At 38.0% G+C, this 20407-nt stretch overlaps 1 protein-coding gene across 1 annotated transcript; it reads right to left on the bottom strand.

Annotated features, from left to right (window-relative positions):
* Nucleotides 1–1235: 1235 nt before the first annotated feature.
* Nucleotides 1236–3989, bottom strand: LOC128872859 (uncharacterized). The gene is made up of 2 exons (XM_054115970.1): nucleotides 3796–3989; nucleotides 1236–3606 (listed from the first exon to the last, which is right to left on the bottom strand). Exons 1-2 carry the CDS (start codon nucleotides 3867–3869, stop codon nucleotides 1770–1772), a joined length of 1911 nt encoding a protein of 636 aa, XP_053971945.1. The 5' UTR covers nucleotides 3870–3989; the 3' UTR covers nucleotides 1236–1769.
* Nucleotides 3990–20407: the final 16418 nt, after the last annotated feature.

Raw genomic sequence — 20407 nt, 5'->3', positions numbered from 1 at the left:
GTTTTCCTTTTTCTTTTTTCTAAGCTGCGCGAAAGCTAAAGAAGTAAATGAACAACGGACGACGGAGCTCCAACGGAGCGCGACAGCAGGGTTCGCGGACAAATGCGAAAAGCATGGCCGTGTAACAAGGGAAATGCGAGGAACTACGGTCCGAGACAAAATGATACCCCATTCTACGTTTTTGTTTAGATCCACGCGGGAAGCTTTCGAACCAGAAAATTCTGATTTATACATGCGCGTAATAAAATATGGAATTCAAATATCGAAGTTGTAGTTCGATAGAAAATAAATTATTTCAAGGCACTCTTAAAATATTTCTATACATTTTATACAAGGCTTTTGAACTGTTTTCAATTTATTGTCAAATGAATGGACCACGACAGTTGAGGATCATTGGGCTCCTTTGCTTTCACGCGCGAATACACCGCTCATCCCTGTCTTTTTGTCAAGACCATGTAGCGGGTAAAGGGTGAAGAAGCGACGTACGACAGAGTTCCGTAGCCGATGTTTAACGAGCGTGCCGGCAGAGTTCGCGGACAAATGCGAAAACCCCAGCTCTGTAACAAGTGAAACGCGAGGAACTATAAAAACCGGTTAAAACGCCGAGCCGAGCGAAACCTGACGCGGGAACACCAGTGAATTATTGCACGCCACTGAGATTTTATATTTCTCTTGCTCTCCAACCCCGTAGCACGCCTTTCGCGCCCCCGCATAATGGTTTAATTGGACTCCAACACACGGGTCTAACAATTAACCGCACACGTGGGAGGCCCCGCTCCCTTGAACGCGCACCGTCGCTGCTAAATGTCACCATAAAGCCGAATTATATTCGGATTAAGCACGGCAAAAATATATTTGCCCCCTGACAGCAGCTGCGCTTTTCGCTCGAGGGTCTCCGTTTCCATTCTTAATCCGTACTGATCGCGCTATCGATGTGCGAGAGATATCCATTCCAGAAAAATGGTTTCTCCTATTCTTCACTTAAGAGAATTCTTTCCTGTTAATAGCGATAAAAATCGAATCGATCTGTTTTGCACTTGCTCAACCCTTTAATTTGAGAAGAAACAAACTATGATCTATTACAAAGATGTTTGGCTTGGAAGGGAACATACTATCATAGACAAAAGAATTATTGTCTACCGATGAAGTCAAATTCAAACATGTAGGACATGTGAACCTCCGGATAATCTTCTAGGAAGTTATTCTTAGTGTGAGTGACAGGATTTGAAAAGGCATAGATCAAAAGCGGTTTATTAACACTTTGCCATGACAATCGATACTTTGTAGGTAACAAATAGATATTGCTGAGATAGTATTGTATACTTCCATCGTTGTATAAAATATGAAATATTCAATAAATATTAATGTGCAAAATTGTCATGAAAAAAAAAAAACTTACTAAATGTAATTACATGTTCCACCGCTGCCGGTCGGTAAAGTGTTAAGTGCCCGGAATAATGAATTGACGTTTTTCGCAATCAGAGCTGTTTATACTGTTAATTGCCGGATAGTTGCATCGCATGTGAGGAAGCGTTATTTTTAAGCTTCCTCGTATGATTGCCTTATCTATTCTGACCGCGGAATGACAATTTGATTGTGCATATCGAGTAGACATAACATCATCTCGCATATTTTAAAAGGAATTACCTTCGTAAGGCTTTTGTCTCTCCTTTTTTTTTTTACAATACTGCAAGCTTGATGGCCTTGAACTTAAGTAAGTATCATCTACTACTCATCTATTATGGATGAGTTAGATTAGGATTATACATTCAAGGTTTTTCGTCGATTTCATCCAAAGTGGATGTTGGTTGATTTTTACATGTTTTGGAATATCGCACGGTTTGTTCCGCATCAGTATTTCGGTCGTTACTACTTCGCTTACAGCAGCAGGTACAACACTTGCAACAACACTTACAACAACACTTACAACATTTTGATATTTTGCATAATTTAAAAAGAATATAATAAAACAAACTTAGAATTCCTATTACCACTTCTGATACGTCTAAAGTTGACCAGTCATTGTCCGATTGCGTAGTGGCTTCAACATGCATTAAGATTTCCGATGCCTCCTCAGTTATTTCTGATAAACTTTTTGAATGCGAGCTGAAGTGTTCTGGTGAAATAATTGATTCATAAAATTCTGGAATTTTTGCGTATGCTAATGAAGTATCATCGAGCTCTTGAACTGTTACGTTTGTCATTCCCAAAGGAACTGTATGCATTGTGATGTCTGATTTTAATTTTGTTGGCAACAATGTAGTCGAATGCATATTCCCTACACAATCTGGTGCAATTGAAATTATGTTAATTCCTTCAATAATTTTCGTTTCATTTCGTAAATTTTTACAAGTAATATTCAAACTTTCCGGTTTATGGGTTATGGAAATCCAAGTCTGTTTCGAATATAATTCTACCCAAATCGGGTTGAAGATTTTCGCAACTGTTTTCGGACAATTATTTTCTTCTGGTAATTGGTGAATAGCGCGTGATATACATGGATCTTGATATGTGGTAGCTAACATTGAAGTATCGAGCTCGCAAAGTCTAATCTTATCAGTAATTACGCAATTATTTATATGCGACATTTTGATTGGGTTATAATGCTTGGTAGAGTTATCTAATAATATAAAACGTTCAGTGATGGACACAAAATACATTAGTTTGTCTTCGATAAGAGGAACTGGAACAAGTTGGTAGAGTGAGTAAATTTCAGATTCCAAGATCGGAATTAAAAGTTCAAAGCAAAGTTTTGTCCCTTGAAGCGCAAAAATGTTAATCTTTATAATTTGTTGATAGTGGGAGACTTTATCTTTTTCCGCAGGATAAAACATTTGTTCTGGACCGAGTTTTGATTGCATTACTTTTAAAATAGTCAGAAGACTTACTTGATCAAACATAGCGGGATTTAGTTTACCTTGTATTCCATTAGTGATTAGACTTTCAAGTTTTACTACAAGCTGTGTGTACTCGGTTACGATTTCAGATAACGTTAGTAACATACTTAATTTGTGCAGTTCCTGAATATTATTTTCTATGATTTGGTTAAATAGTTTAGTTGTAGTTTGAATTTTATCTTTGTAATTTGTTAAATCTTTAAATAATCCTCGTGCAATAGTAGTCCCTTTATCCTTATATATTGCAAGTGTCTTATTATTAGCATAAAGATTGTCTATTTCTGAATTATAATATTCGGCATCTTTTGAACTGAGGGTTCCGAAGATGATATTTGCTACATTTTCAATAGGATTCAACGAACCACTTCCTTGTGTAGTTTCATTGAATATACGTATACTATTAAGTAGGCGACTTTTATCTTTCATTGCTCTAAAGAATCTGTTGAGTAAAGCTCTAAGAGTGCCGTCATATACCTGGTGTGGGGTTTCACGAAACGTTCTAACAGTCGTCTTGAAACAATTAATGATAGTGTCTTCTATGGCATCCAGATCGATTAAGTCATAGTTATACAAAATTTTCCATTGGCGATGGTATACCCTGGTGAGGCCCATGTTGTCAAAATATAAGTTTGGTACATCTTCAATTTCAGTAACTGTTAATATTGGGACCTCGGAAGCTTGGCTCCACGAAAGCAATATTATGAACAATCTGTAACGGAATATAAATTGTCAAAGTCAAAACTGTAGAAATACGAATTTTCATGAAAGTCCGCAGTCTAATAATTACGGACAATTTACGACAGAGCAAAGTAAAATGAATTGTCATCAGTCTGGATAATTCAAACACTAGGAAAACGACATTTCATATGCACTAACGCGATAGAAAACATTCACTTACCCGATTATCCAAATCATAGTCTTCTTCAGAAATCGTTTTCGAATTGTTGTAGTACCGTTGACCTCCGTCTTCATGCCAAATTGTTGTCTATCCCGCCGCTGCCATTACAAAATGTGTCATGTTATGTCGTTCTGGAATTTTGCTTGCAGGAAACAAATGATACCTCCTACTATAATAAGTTTTTTTTCCTTAGAGCGACACAAAGAATTAAATATGCCGAGGATACCAATGTTTATACCTCGAGCGCGGTTTACTGAATGTCCAGGACAAAGAAGATGGCGGTCTTTATCTTCCTTCACAAATGAAACTGTCGGACTGCCAGACAGTCGCACCGGATGCAAATAAACGTTATTTTTAAGCTTCCTCAAACGAGTGTTTTATCAATGCTAACTGCGAGATGACATCTCGACAGCGAATACCAAACAGACATAACAATACATTCATAGCAGTTTAATTTTGTCATGATTGGATTGACCCATAAGTCCTGGCGTTTCTTTTCCTAATTTAAAATGTCGCGTTAAAAATAAAATTTCTGTGTGTAACGTTATACGTCATTTTAAAGAGAATTGTTTGCTCTAGAAGATAGTGTATCTCATTTGTTCGTTCGAATTAATTTTTGTTAAGTTTCAGATCTTGGCATTGAAAGAGACAAGGGGAACTGGTTGGGAAAGGAGATAATCTTCTTTTTAGCTTTCGTCGTGTTTAAAAGTATGGCTAGCAACTTGATGCTTTTCAAAGTGGATAGGTGTAGTCTCGTTGCTGAAGGAGATAAAAAGAGCTGTACAAAAAAGGAAACAAAGAACTTGTTTCTTTTATGAAAACGCGAAACGCTTGAGGTTACTTTATTCGTGGGATACTTTTTCTGGAGGAAAGTGGTTCATATCGTATACAGTTTACTCAACATATATGAGTACATATTAAGATGCACAACAAACTTAAGAAAGTACAAAAGAAGAGTACATATTACATCTTTTATTTGCAATATACTTTATTTTACTTATAATATACGTTTCCCCTAATTATTATACATTGTCTGCCAATTTCCGAAAAAATGTGCATTCAGCACAATTTTTTAACAATTCTAGACAACAGAACAGTTAGGCATTTCTCGACATTTTCGTTACCGTTCGCCGTTTGCACATGCGAATACATTTCTCCAGTAGTAGCTGATCAAACGCACGCGCGAAGTGGTTTTTGCGTGTGCCCTGGTAATAATTACACGAAACGAGGGAACTATTAGTACTGCGCTGAGCTTGTTCATACTGTAGAAGTGGTATTAAGAAATTACTAGAACGTGAAATTGAATTATTTGAGTTACTTCGCACGTAATACGTTTACATTGTCGACAGAACAAAACTGAGGTATAAAGTTTCCGTTCCACTGAGAGGAAAGTTATAATTATTATCTAAGGATAACAAAATTTTCACTTGGTAGCGAATTCAACAAACTGACACGGATTCAAGATGTTCAAGTTGTATATTATATTGTTTATTGAATATAATAACCGTATAGTTACTACTATAATGTCTGGCCTAGATAATTCCAATAGCAATCGTTACGATGCCTTTTTCCTTCGATAGTGGTTATGTTGAAACATATTAGGCATAAATTTATTCTACGTAACCACTATAAAAATTTGCTAAACTTACGACGCTCCCTTATAGGAGACATCCGAGTTCAAAGGGTTAAATTGCTTTTTATCTTCGTGATACATGCACCGAAATATTGCCCACGCTTTAAAGACTTATCCATACTAATGACACCCACTCTCGAGCCAGAAAATGAAGTTTGCCCAGACGCGTTACGTCTCGTCATTGAAAACGCGTTTGACTTATCCCTTTCGAGGGTTCCCCGGGACGCGAGTTAAATATTGATGAACTCGAAGGACTAAGTATTTCGAGGTGGAGAGCAGTTCTGCAAAGATTTCTCTACGTTTTCGCGCTTACTGCTTGCCGAGACACGTCGCCAAGGATATCCAACAAGGACAACTCAGAAGGAGGATAACGCCTTACAGGGGGCGAATAGCAGCTTCCAGCAACAGCTCGACGAATGATTTAATAATGTGTAGAGCATTAGTCGACCCGAGTAACGTAAGCGGAGATAATCCTTTTAACCAGTTGTCTAGGAATCCCTTTAACCCTGAAACCTGGGCGACAACTAATTCCGCCAGATATTGCGGGGTAACAGGGACTTGTATAAAGGGCCATTAGCGCCCTGTGTCATACGCAACGTTCATATGTTATATAGTTCCGCGTCTACAGCTGTATTATCATGTAAGATGCTTACACTTGTACGCATGATTGAATGAAGTAGCATTTAATAAATAACGTAACTAAATTATGCGCTTTTACCATTTTGGAGGTCTGCGTGCTTTTAGAAATAAAAGAAAATTAAATGTAGAAACATAATATATATATATATAATTAACCCTTTGGGAGGACATCTTAATCCATGCAAACTTTTTCTATGTTTAAGAAAAGTGGCAAAGAATATCTGAATATGAAAGTAAGATGTATGAACATTCTTCGTATGAAATGGAGAAATTCTTGAAGATAAACAAGGAAGCCTATGATCGTAACCTAAACGATAGGAACTTTCAATGCATAACAGAATGTCAACAACAAATATTATGTGATAGATTCTGAATAAAATTTGTCGACGAATAATGGAGACTTGAAATATAAAGTTAAAGGCAATTTACGTTAAATCAATTATTGCGCTCGAACTGACGTAAATATGAAACCGTTATTTTAACACACCCAGTTGATTGTCACGATATTTATTAGAATGTCGACAATTTTGTAATATAGAGTTGGAATTCTCATATTCGGATAATAATGAAATTCACAGTAATAATGATAATAATGATCAACGCCCTAATTGCAGAAGCCTCGAAGAAATTTCTGGAATTTCAATGTTTGGAATACTGTACCTACATAGATAGGGTGACACCAACATTCAACGGAATTCGGTATCTAAAAGGGTGAGCTTATTACAAGACTAGAGAGTTTATTGCGGTAAGGTCTGGTACGTCGAGCAATTTTAAACTTCTTTGCTTTGGCATGGATCAACATCTTTCCGTTTATGGTATGATATGGCCTCGGACGAGTTATACATCTAAGGAATATAGGTAATAAATGCTCATAAGGGAAGCTCTGTCCTGAGGTACTCGTTGGTTAAGCATTGCAAGGACCGTTCCTCGGTCCTCATTTAATGCATTTTAAAATTTCAGATTATTATTATACCGATGTTGAGAAAAAGTAATTGTGAGATATTTTTCTATATTTTAATATCTATTGATTGGACCAACTAAACACATTACATTAATTATAAACAATACTTATTATTTAAACAAGGATAGGGAATATTATTTTGCTGTGATATTAATGTTTCACGAATTATTTTCTCGATAGATTCAACGAGCCTTCAAATTCTCGGCCAGCTGAGCCCAAGTCCAAGCCCAATGGAAGACAAAGACAGTCTTCTTTTGTCAAAAGATAGTTATGCTAGTTGAAGAAGTAACGAAGATATGTCAGCATGGGGAGAAACCAAAATTCGATGAGATCGGCCACATAAAAGGGTGGGTTTATCGCAAGACTTCGAAGTTTATTGCTGAAAGGGATGGTATGGTGCGTCAAGTAATTTTAGACTCCTTTGCTTTCGCATGGGAATACATTTCTCCCCTTCAGATCGTGGCTCGACCTCTTAATGGTAATTGGCCCCCATTTCTAACGAGTCTCCGGAGGACCTGCGTGACATTGATTTAAATAATCCATAGGGTTGAATGAATGCTTTAATTAGGTGGGCTCGTGCTGCAGACCGTCCCCGTGCTCTTTCCCAAATTCGTTGCCCAAATACGGGTACGGTCGTTCCTCAAGTATTAATTCTGCGAGCCTTTTATTGTTTCTCGTCGAATGAATATTCATATATCCCTCAGCGTGCATCGTTAATCTTTCGAATTGATTATTTTCAGAATTTCATTCTGTTCCGAACCTTTGAAGTCGAGGATACTTGACGTTGTAGCATCTTATTCGACTGTTAATGACACTTGATTCAAAAAGTGCAGATGAAACGATGAACTGTCAGTAAGTAGGAGGTTCGAAAGCACACACAAGTCGATCAGAGATTTTTGATTTCTAATCTCTAAAAAGTTCGATTTAATCCATTATAAATTCCAATAAACTTTGCCCGCCATTGTCGTCCAGAGATCGTACATGTATAAATTCCTAAAAGCGAAGCTTAACGGTTTTAGCGGTGGGAAAATCCTATAAAATAAAGGGATCGAACACTTTCAAAATACTTTAAAGTGCATCGCCGTTCATTCCCGCCCACCGTGCAAAATGTTCATTTCCAAACAATGCGAAGCGGCGCGCCCGAAGAAGCAACAAATTTACAATTCAGCCGCTCGTAACGTCAGTGTAGGTAAATCCAAAATCTCGTGGGAAACTGTACCGTCATATCGCACCTGTATAGACAGCGGGACAGTTATTCACGGGGAAAGAGTGACAGTTCGAATTTTTTTAGTCGAGAGTGTTTTTCCCTGCTGTACGCAACTACCGATGATTGATTCCAACCAATGACGTCACGTTGCTCTGCAAGGGTGGAAGGAACGGTTGAAATAGCCACGAAGACCTTTGAAACGGTATCGACGACCCATTACACGGTTTAACGTTAGCGTTAAGTCCATTTACTACAGCACAGGTATCTGTTCATCGTAGGTAATAGCGTGCTACGTCTGTGCTATAGACATTTCTTGTACTGATGGAAACCGATTACTATGAATTCGTTCACGATACACCAGCTAAAGGTTTGCGGGGAGCTTTCCATACGAAGGGCAATTCGATTAAAATTCTTACAGGAGTCGCTGTAATTTAATACATTACGGGATTTACGGGACAGTGTTCTATAAGTGTCCTACTCTAATTCGTTTTTATCATTATTTTCTACCCTTTCATTGTATAATTAATGCAGAATCTTATTGCAATGAAATAGAAGAATATAAAGAAATATCACATAGTCGCCACAGCTTCAAGCACAACACTGTTCTGAAAGTAGTCTGTAATTGGATGCACTGTACTTGACTATAATGATTTTTCTAAAAGAGGAAAGTAAGAGGAAAGTAAGTTCTTCTCTCCCGAACATCAGCAATTTTCTTTTCGATTTTTGAATATCGTTTCACTTGTAACACCAGTCAACAGAGCTGTAATTTTTCAGCGAAAGGACTCCTCTAAAAGGAAAAGAGCAGAGCGTTGAAAAATTGCCTCAATTAATAACGTGACTAACAAAGAGATTAAGTTTGTTGTCCACGGCGTCGTCAGCGTCATAAATTAAATTCCGAAGGTTATATTTCAGCTGCACCTATAGCTAAAGCTAGCGATTCCACGGAACTGTCAGCTTTTTCAGAGGGCAATGTGTACGTTGACATTTCTTTGTCTTCATCCTCGGTTACGGAAATTCCTGATATTCCCATTTTGCGAAGCACTTGGCGTACAATCGATGGAAGTTCATTCCAAGATTTTTACCTATCTTCCAACCTCCATTACAGTAGTCTCTGGTTTTCCATTTTACGAAACGCTCCTCTCAGCGTCGGGGAGAGTTTAGCAGCCATAACCGTGCACTATCGAATTTGCAAGTAAATAAGACTTTCGCGAACAAAGGAAAACTGGGTGATCGAAAAGCTTACGGTGAAAATTGCGCTCTGCAACGGCTACAAATTGCGATTTTCCAGGCATCGATGACATGCTGCAGCGACAATTAATCGCGACGAACAACCTCTATTATCGGATTTCGTTTAACCATACGAATATCCCTATAAATATTTATGAAAACGTTCTCTTGGAAGTCAACCGATTTCATCTAATCGTCCAACCCTCCGGACTGTTCGTGAAACATTCCGACCCCTGTTCCTCAAACTCAATCGTGTCCACGGACAAACTTTCCTCCTGGAAGTGGAAAACTTGTCGGCGGATCGATTTAACACCGCAGACGATGATCAGGTTCTCACTGAATAATATACACGTACCGTAGCTCGATATCGCATTTACTATTGTAGGAATTTCGGGTTCGGATGAGCCACATTTATAAATATCTATGTACCAAAACAGCAATAAAATCGTCTTATTTACATTTTTTTTTCTTCAAAAACCGTTGAACGATATTTAGAGGATTCGAAAATTGACAAACATGCATTGTCATATTGGTTTCCTTAGCAGCACTTGATCGTTTATTTCGACATTCGTCGTGTTAATATTTCTATCTTGACAAATTACGACGAATTCCAGCGACCATGAATCGTTTAAATGAAATAAGAATGGTGATGCTAACTACCGAATATTGAATTTCAAATTAATAGGAATTTAACGTGTAATACCTGGATAAATATTTGAACTAGCGTGCTGACATTTTGCAATGTTTAATACTCTGAAATTATCGATGTAAATTATAAATTTCAAAAACCGAACGAAGCTGTTGAACCGAAATTGGAACACCACGAAATATACTACCGTTAAGTAAACGAAGCGGAAATTGAATACATGTCTATTGCAAACAGTTTAGTAAGTTATATTCAAAGTGTAATAAAATAAACTTATATTGATCACCTATCAGAAACATATTGACACGAATTAATTAAACGTGATTATAGCGTAAGGGGTTAAACTAGGTACAACGTGAAAGTAAAATTTATACCAGGTATAAAATATAAAAGATCTTACGACGTAATAAAGGTGTTTGTCAACAACCACGTGAAAAGTGGTCGGTCGTGTCGCAAATCATCCACTCCTATCGAAGCAATCGCATTAGGACGGACTCCGAAATACGTTAGTTCTGGGGGGCGGGGGAAGGGCAGTAAAATTTAGCAACTACTTGATACCTGGAGCACGTAAACTTCCCCAGGCGTATACATGGACTCGTCGAGGAGAGAACGATCGTCAACACCGCGTGCTCCTGCCCGCTCACGCGACAACTTTCGATTATCCAGCTAATAAATCGTGAACGCGCGGCTGCATCGAGGCCACGTCGGCGTCGCGTCGTCGGTAAATTTATGAAAACCAAACTATAACATTCTTATATTAAGGCCCGTATCGGTTTACGACCTCGTAAACCCGGCATACATCGCGGCAGCTGCATTATAATATCGTGGCGAAGGCGAAGGTTCATTGGTCCCTGGTTGGGAGCCTGACGTAGCGTTATCTTTAGGCCACTTCTCAGCCGAACAAGGAACCAGAACAAATTCATTTTTGCGATTTAATAAACAGACTGCGGATGTTTCTGGACTTAAAATGTGTCAGAACATGGAAATGAGATACGCCAAATATGAAAATACATCATACGAACGTAGGGAGGAATGCAACAACATATTCAACGAATAAGTGAATGAAAATCACTCGTACAACTGATCAAGTACCTGAAAAAAGTTACGAATCAATTAATGAATATTACTTATGTTTCTGTGTTTAGTTTGCGCTGCATTGGAGAATATATTTTATTATATATAAATATTTTGTTATATATAAATTGTTAAAATAAATAAGAAAATTAATTGTTTCGTAAAATCATAATTCTTTCCTGAAAAAAATCAAGTTTCATTGTCTCCGCAATTTCAATTGTCACGTAACAAGAGTAAAAAATTGCAGAAAAAGTTATTTTTTCCGGCGTAAAGAGGCCGATGAATGAGTCTATCTCCCCGCAACAGTTTCCTCTTGCTTGAATCGCGTTCGCGTGCTGCATTACTGTCACCGGGGGCCACCGAAGTGCGATGGTCGACGCAATTAAACAAAAGCTTAATTTCCAGAGGTACGGGGGCGAAAGGTGATGCGAAATGTTTGGCTCGAAGCCCCCCTAGGAATCCTTTATTCGCACCCTTCCGTCAGTTTATTAATGCGCATTGCGAGCGTGCCTGCGTGGCCAAAAATTTTCCGTGCAATTAAACCGATTTGTATTTTCGGAAGTGGCGGCGTCGCTGATAGCGCGCGGCCACCGACGCCATAAATCAGCCTTTAGCTGCATTTTTTACGCGATGTAAAATTTCTAGCTACCGCGAGAATAAATTGTAATGCAAATTCTTTTTTTTTTCACTTGTTTCATATTTGTCTTTTTTTTTTTTCAAAAAATGATAATACAATAGCGACGATAAAACTTCCCCCGGTGACGCGGAAACGTTCACATTCGCAATAACGCGCCAATGAGTGGGCCGAACATACCTAGTTTCGTATGAAAAAGTTGAATTTGCGTCCGCGAAATAAATGCGCGAGGAGATGTTCTTTTTTTTTGTTCGATGGAAATATTTATGCTCGCGATGAAATATCGCGGCGATTGAAAGTTACGAGTGCTCGTTCCCCCGATGATAAATTCCTTAATTCGTATAATCGAGTCCGTTGAGAGATTTAAGACAGCCATAAATCCCTACGTGAATTATATGGAGTCGCAGAATTGAAAATCGAATCAAACAGCGGCGAACGCGACACACGCGTTCAGAATTGCTCCTCGTGCGCGCGATCGGTGGCACGCGATTGTTTGAAACTTTTCCTTCGGTTATTCACCCGTGTTTCTGCGGCTCTCTAGAGGAAAGAATAATTGTGTACCTGGAAGACCGTGTTTCTTTTTCATCGGCTAACTGCAGTGAAAAAAATCACCTGTAACAATATTTGCGATAATATCGCTCGGCGAGCCACGCAGAAAGTTTCGCGGATAATTGACGTCAGCGAAACCACGAGACTGCACAACACGTAATGCTGAATATTTATTCGCCAATTACGATTTCATTTATTTCAGAGTTCTCCACAGAAGTTATACTATTCGAAATAACTGGGCGTTGAATATTTCTAAAGCGAAGAACTACAACTTCATAGAAGATAGAAATATTTCGTTTCATTCAAAAAATAGCATGTCGTCGTTAATGAAATACTAATTTCATCGTGCAGATCAAGCATGTACGATCTCAACAAAGATTATTCGAGAAAAGTTCTTCGGAACTGTTTAATTTGTAATTACTTACCATGAAAGAGCAATCACTGGGCAGCTTGCAATATTTCCTGAGGGACACTCCTCCCTCTTTCTAACGAATAATGTCATTCCTCATACACGCGACGTATATCTCAGAAAATGATAAATATCGGTCGAGCTGAAAGAAGGAATTATCATTTCTCAAAGTGGTCGTATTTCATCCAACTTTATTTACTCGACGATCTGTGAGGTAAAATTATCGCGAATGGCTGGCAATGTTGCATAATCTAGGGAAACGTGAATTGGCAGTGGCTTTACGAGCCAAGATTGCGCGATTACAGCAACACTTGACCCAGTACCCGGCTCGTTAAAGTTCCGTCGACGTACATTCCTGGAAATATTCCAGGAAGTTCTGTAATAAGACATTTCCATAATCGGAATAAAGTAGCGAGCGAAGTCTATGAAGTTTCAGTTACGAATTTTTACATCTACGTGCCTCGAATTCGCGGTTCTCAATCATTAATCCTCGTTTATTCCCGAGAGACCAGCGACGACAGACCAACAGACAGAAAATAAATGAAAAGTCGTAAAATAAAATTCCTTTTTACATTTTTCGTCCATTATTACATCGGCAAGAAAGGGATAATTAAATACTTTTACGTACGAGTTAGACTTTTTCTTCTTCAACATTCGTCCAAATTTATAAACTTTTAAAAATTGAATACATCTTTATTTTACCTGTATAGATTACAAATTTAGACATTACTCAAACATTTTAATTAATTCGAGCAACGAATTCGTTCTTGTATATCCGTTATATAGTTATTACTTTCTGAGTACGTGAGTTGTGATTTCAAGGAAAATATTTACAGAATATTGGTTTTTAATCCTTCGAAAAAAAAACGGGGTTAAAGGCAATTGCTCGAACGATTTCGCTTATCCCAGCCAGTACTTTGGGGAACTTGTTTACCCGCCTTCGTAAAGGCTCCATGAAGCGGAGGTTCGATCAGGAATTTCGAATTCTTCGGATAAATTGGGTCACTTGTGCGCGATAATTGAATTTTCCGCTTAAAAGGCAATCATCTTTGCCACACTCGCGCCTCTATTAGCTACGCTTCAACCTGGGATAATTTTAGGGAAATTGCTCGTGTAATGGAATATTCGCTTGATCGTCACTCTGTTAGTTGCATTACCGTGCGACAGAAAAATGTAAAATTACCCGACGCGTTCGCGATAAATTGGCTCGCCTGTCGTCATCGTACGTGCGTGCTGTAGCTTTGAGGTATAATTCCGTCGTGAAAAAATTGCTCCCCCTCCGGAAAAGTACGCAACGCGAGGACTGCGTTCGCAGGACCTATGGACCTCCGATTTCGTCTGAAAATTTACGCGGGCTCTCATTTTTTTTTTCCTCCCCGTGAGTGTGAACGTAATTTAACCTTGAGTTTGCTCACCGAACTCGCAGTAAATTGAAATTCGCTTAATTTCATCTGCAGCTCTCGGCCAGGGTATATTTTACAGGTAGATTTTCCGCAGGACGTCGCAGCGTTGGAAAATGTAATTCACTTTCACAAGTTGCCGGAATCTTTCCTCATTTTTATTCCTTCGGCACGAGTTAATGAGATTTTTCGACTGTTTCCACAATGTAAACCGATTGACAAATATCGCGACAACTTTCCCCTAAACGAAGAAATATTTTTTCGAAACGTTACACCTTTATTCTCATAAAACAAAAATGATTTGGCAATATTATATCTGATTTGGATATCATGACTTTTATTGATAGTAAATATCAGTATTTAAAACACAATAATTTAAGACCTACTGGGTTAGTTGCCATTAGTTTGTTTACAGAGGAGCTTCATATTCTACGTACAGTCCCAAAGCTGCTATTCATTTCTGTATGTATACTATCTCAAACATTTAATCTACAGGTCTCTGTGAGTTCATTACTGTATCAACATTGCATTAATATTCAGTCACAGTATAGTATACAGTGCACACGGACATAATATTTGTATTCCATAATCTTTCGCATAATATACTCCATAATATGGTTCGTCAGGAGATCAATAGAGCCGCATCAGAAATGCTATTTACACAAACATTCTCAAATTCTGTTTTCAATCTACAGACAAACACTTCGAAATTGAATAATATTTTTTACAGTACTAATATTAAAATTCTAAATATGAAGTATTATTTGCTTCAAATATTGGTTGGATCGTCTGGAGATGTTGGACTTCACCGTACTGAAAATTTCATTCAAAAATTTCGCTTATAAAGAGTTTCCCAAAATGAGCTTTAGTATCTCGTTTCTGAATAACGAAATATGCCCGCCAGCGTAATCGTGGCAGGCACTTAATCATCTTCCTTTACGCTTAATTGTAATCACGTGTACTTTCGTTCAAAATAAATAATTAGATATACAATATTTCATATCATTCATGTTTTATAGCAATAGATACCCTAACGAATAAATAATTCATATATGAACGAAGTCCAGCATCTCGAACGATCGCGTTGTTTGTACCAAATGGCGTTCCACATTTTCGAGATACCTATCTCTACTCGATTTCATTACCAAACTGGAGCCTGAAAAAAGAAGTCCACGTTCATATTCGAATTCCTCGTGCGATAATGCGCGGCGTGCACGGAGCGACATGTCGAACCACGGCTGAGATCGCGTGCTTTCGTGTCCTCCGACACGAACAAACCGTAGGAAGAAACGACGCTGTACGCTCGTTGCGAGGCAATGCGTTCTGGAACGTACCTGGCGGTCACTTACGCGCGCGCGCACGTCTGACGGCGCGGCACGCCACGGAGAATGCATTTATCGGGGTGACCCTGCTGGAAACAGGATCACGGGTCTCTCCAGGCATAGGTATTCATAGGGACGCCTGGTACGGCTGATCTACCGGGATTCGTGGTGACAATAATAGAGGGAAATCGATGCTGTCGTGCGAACCGTATGCGCCCGTCGAGCGACTAATAATGCGTAATAATGCGTCGCTACATATGTACGAATATTATCTGCCGTGTATAACCGGCCGTGTAGCCGGTGTTGATGATGATGATGGGATCGCCCCGCCACCTCGGATACCTGCGCGAGATTCTGTCCTCGATCATGCTGTTACCGCTTCCAGATTAGCTTAATTATTGGCGTATCGATCAGCGGCAGAACGAGGATTCAGCCTTTCCTGCCGGGAGAGGCCAGGATATCGAGATTGTACGCGTATAATTTGTTTCCAGAGAAATTGCGGTTTCACGAGGGGGCTGATGATATGCCACGGGAGGAGGGAAATTGCAGAAGTCTGACTATACGGTATTGTTCCACTGATTGGTTTAGTCGGGAAGGAAAGCTCTTTAAATAGTACTGTATATGGAAGTTTGAAGTAATCCAAGTACAACTATCACTAGTTTGAACTAATATAACTAAAGGGTCTTTTGATAAGAATGATACTATCTTCTCGAGTTTTCCAACGATTCGACGAGTAGGAAGCATGTTAGGTCGATCATGTAGACCATAATTTTCGCAAAGTACACAGTTGAGTATTTATAAATGAGCATTTACTTTCCTTTAATTTTTTCGTAATTTATCAAGCGTTGTTGTGTACTAACTACAAATAGCAGTTAGTATCACTTAAATGTCATTAAACAGGATTGCCAATAAAACCTTTTATGATACATATACTAAATTTCAAATATTTATGCAGGTATAATACGTCAAAATATGTAAGATGCGTGCAAAATATAGGCAAAATATAGGCAAAATAAATACCAAATATGTAACAAATATAACAAATAAATTTTGTTGAAAATTATATTACAGAATATGTTACAGTAGTTCTTTTTCTGAATTATCGGCTGTAAAATTGTGCATCTCGTCGGTTATAATGGATTTATAAGATGAAAATGTTTACTCTGCATGCCGTTATAAGGACATATTTATGTTTCACATAAAATATCTAAATGCTGTCTGATTTATGGCTTTCTGTCGCATCGAATTTGCTTATCGCATATTTTACAGTAAACGTCTTCTCTCTCTCACTCTCTCTCTCTCTCTCTGCAGTAATACAATTATCTCCCAGAGCTGCAATCCTGTTTGACACGTTTGTATACTAAACGTCGATACATCGAATTCTCGTTTATTAAACCTCTCTTCTTAATATTCTTAATATTCACATTCAAATTTCATTTTTATTTGAAGTGAAATAAGTTGCTAGATATTCTCTTTGTCTGAGCAATTCATCCGTTACTTTTGATGCCGTCGATTTCGCGAACCCCTTGAATGATCAACGTTCCAACGAAGTTGAGTGGCGTTGGCGCCCTTGGTGCATACATATTTGTCGAGAGTTTCCGATATGCACATATTTGAGAGGAAAATCGATCGGTACCGTAGCGAAGAAGCGCTGATTAAAAACGTACAAGACGGACCTCTTGCTTTGATGCGCTTATTCATTATAACTACATTTTATCGCCAACCGAGCACCATCCAGTTTTAAATATGACACGACACGAGTGACTTGTCAACGTTAATCATTCGAGTTCGTGACAATTTCTGAAGTGTCAGATGCTTCCCGCGATATAATCTTGCAGATACATATTTCGAAACGTAGACGATATACAAAAATAATTTGTATTTTTAACGTTTCGATGAACTGTTGTAGTCTCAGAATAAGTTTACAGAAATGAGATTGAAATAGTAGAATTTTTCCATACAAGCTTTGTAAAAGAAACTTATAAATAAGTTCGAGTGTTTGTTGCGAAACAAATGAAGCAAATGTTTCACATCTTTTTTGATAAACATTTTATTTTTAAAGTTGTTCCATCATTTCGCCTACTCTATTTTATACGTTTTTCTAATTGATATAGAAACCTTTAGAAAACTACAATCATTGTAATTGAATATTATATTATCGAAAGTAGCGTTTAGATATCGTTCGTTAAATTTTCTCTTAATTTTGAGTTAAGTACTTGAGTACTTAAAGATACGTGTGCTACCTTTTTGTCCAGGAGAGTAAAGCTAAAGTCACTTATCCTAATCTTGACTAGTCGAATGGATCGAAATTCACCTCTCTCCCGATCGTATCACAATTTACAATTAGAATTCATCAAAGTCGCCGGAAGCCCAAGGGTGTTCGCTAATTCTACGGCAGTTTGCAAAGAAGCCATGCGGATTTCTCGGTGAGCCGACGTCACATCACGGTTTAGGCACCGGAATGAGATTACGAACAGTTAACGATATTCCGTACGGACGGTAGGACCGAACTAATCTAATAACCAGGAGATCGTGGATGTGTATCCTCCATCCCCTTCCTGGATCGTGGCCGATCGTACCTACTTCCCTGACGATCCCGAACGAACCGACCTGGTAAACCTACCGTCGCTCCGCTTTTCCACAATTAACGCCGCTATCCGCACGAAGGATTTGTCCCTTGCGATGGACTGCAGTCCTAAAACAACGAAACTGACACGTGTCCCGAATACGGGAACACTGGTCTGTCGTATTGACAAGGGTCCATGAGCTCAGACTGCAGATGTATCTACAGATCTCTGAGCTACGAAGGTTTCTAACGATCTAGTGTGACTAAAAACTGTTTCGATGTCGTTTGAGGTACCGAACTCATAACCTTTTCGATCAAGGGTGTTCCTGAATGGATGACGTTCGTCGAAATACTTAAAACAGGGGTTTACTTAACAGGCGAGGTTAACTTACCAGTGCTTTGTTGTTTGCTGGAAACGGTTTAAGAGGGTAGGATACTCTAACAGTTTAAAAACATAATTTTTTTTATATTTATATTGCTTTTATATTGCTTTTAAAAAAATCTATGGCCTTTGGTGAATTGTTTCATCCGTCAATCGCCACTGAATTTAAAAATAACCTTCACCTATAGGTCATTGTATTCGTCTTGAAATGCTCCATCAAAATGTGTTCAAGAAACTATATCATTCTATTTAAAAAAAAAACAGAGTTAAATAACTCTTGGCGACATTTTTTTTCTATTGCTAAAAGTTAGCGAATTATTCAGATAGCCTGTTTCAAATGCCTCACCATGTATAATATAAATATAATATAAAATAAAAGTAATACAAATGTAAAAGTAAATACGAGAGCATTAAAGGAATTTAAAGGAATTAAAGGAATTTAAAGGTTAATCAAAATTAATGTGTATGCGAAACACAAGAAAGGAATACTTTTTTTATTTAGTACTTTATATTGAATTAACATCGAACAGTCAATCAATTATAATTCGTTGTAAATCATTAACTGAACTTATTATTACTTATTTTGACAAAGATGAAATTTGAATAGCCACCTACAGCGACATGTACTGCTATATTCCACCACTAATTGCCTTACTGAATATTATTATTAGTAATTCTGTAATATCACAACTATATAGAGTTTTAGACAGTGCTTGACACGAGCAGAAACCAGACGATCGTTACATCATTCTGCAGATTCCTCTCGCCATTGAAGCAGTCCCAGGATGTAAAATTCCATGCGTCGACACGATTGTCCGCAACGTTGTTCCTCGCTAACGAACGTTTATGTACACGCGTGACGTACGGAAACAAATATTTTTCAGTGATTGAACCTGCGTATGTGAAGCTATGGAATATTCCAATAAATGCTGCGACAGTGTGAGTTTTACAATTTCATACAAAGCGTTGAAAAAGTTATGAAACGTCACGTTCGCGTTGGTTTTTTGAACACTTCAATTATCTTATTGATTTAACGGCTATCAAAATCGAGCAAATTTATTCAATTCCACATGTATATATTTTTTTTTTACATCAAAATCCATTATTGGACGATGTACTGGTACCACTCATCGAGCAGTGAGATGTACTCTTGAAAACGTTAATTGAAAGGAGTGGATATTACTTTTAAGTAATACTTTATAAATTGAAGTTAAATATTGATTAATTTGAGTCATTGAGCAAAAATATATTATAATAAATAATATCGTGCAGGTAATACAAATTAAAAAAATGTCCCACAAATACGTTCAATAAATATTAAATACTTCTCATGTTCTAAAATATTACTTTCTGAAACAACATTGCAGTAACAATTTACAACTTCGAGGTGCATTCAAAATTAAAGAAAAATTAACAAAGGGTTAATTTAATACACACGAAACCTTCGGTCAACCTTTCTCACAACATAACTCCTAGCTGCTAATAATTTATATTACACTAATTTATATACACAATTAAAATGTGTATCACGGTTAACAATATTGTTCCTAATAAAGCCACGATTGAAGCTTCGACGTCTCTGTTCGAATACTTTGTGCACAAGTAATCGAGAAACTGTTCCTGTTTCCTTAAGATGTTACTGACAACATATTGGACACAAATTCAGTAGTATAATCTCCCTTTAGTCAGACACGAGTGGAAATATCCCAAGTTTCTCGGCTCAAGAACGTACGTCATACGCAAGTCCTGTCTCCTGTCCGTAACAAAGGGCTTTAGAGGGCTGTTTGTTACGCGTGTTCACGCAAAATTGCGCGTTCAGTTAAGTTCGGCCAAAAGTCATCCAGGATAGGGCTTCGGTCCCGGCTCGATAAGTTAATCTCCCCTGTCTGCTCCTTCGGCTGTTCGTGACAGTGGCCTTTGATTTATTAAAACGTCGATCAGTGTCACTCGATGGCCCCGTATC

The sequence above is a fragment of the Hylaeus volcanicus genome, chromosome 1, assembly GCF_026283585.1.
Source record: "Hylaeus volcanicus isolate JK05 chromosome 1, UHH_iyHylVolc1.0_haploid, whole genome shotgun sequence".
NCBI lineage: Eukaryota > Metazoa > Arthropoda > Insecta > Hymenoptera > Colletidae > Hylaeus > Hylaeus volcanicus.
Note: the sequence above shows the minus strand (reverse complement) of the source record. Positions and strands in the feature narration are given on the sequence as shown.

Coding starts and splice junctions, on each gene's coding strand:
- LOC128872859 (XM_054115970.1), bottom strand. CDS start 3,869: ATGAAGACGGAGGTCAACGGTACTACAACAATTCGAAAACGATTTCTG. Junction 3,607..3,795: donor ACTATGATTTGGATAATCGG/GTAAGTGAATGT, acceptor ATTCCGTTACAG/ATTGTTCATAATATTGCTTT.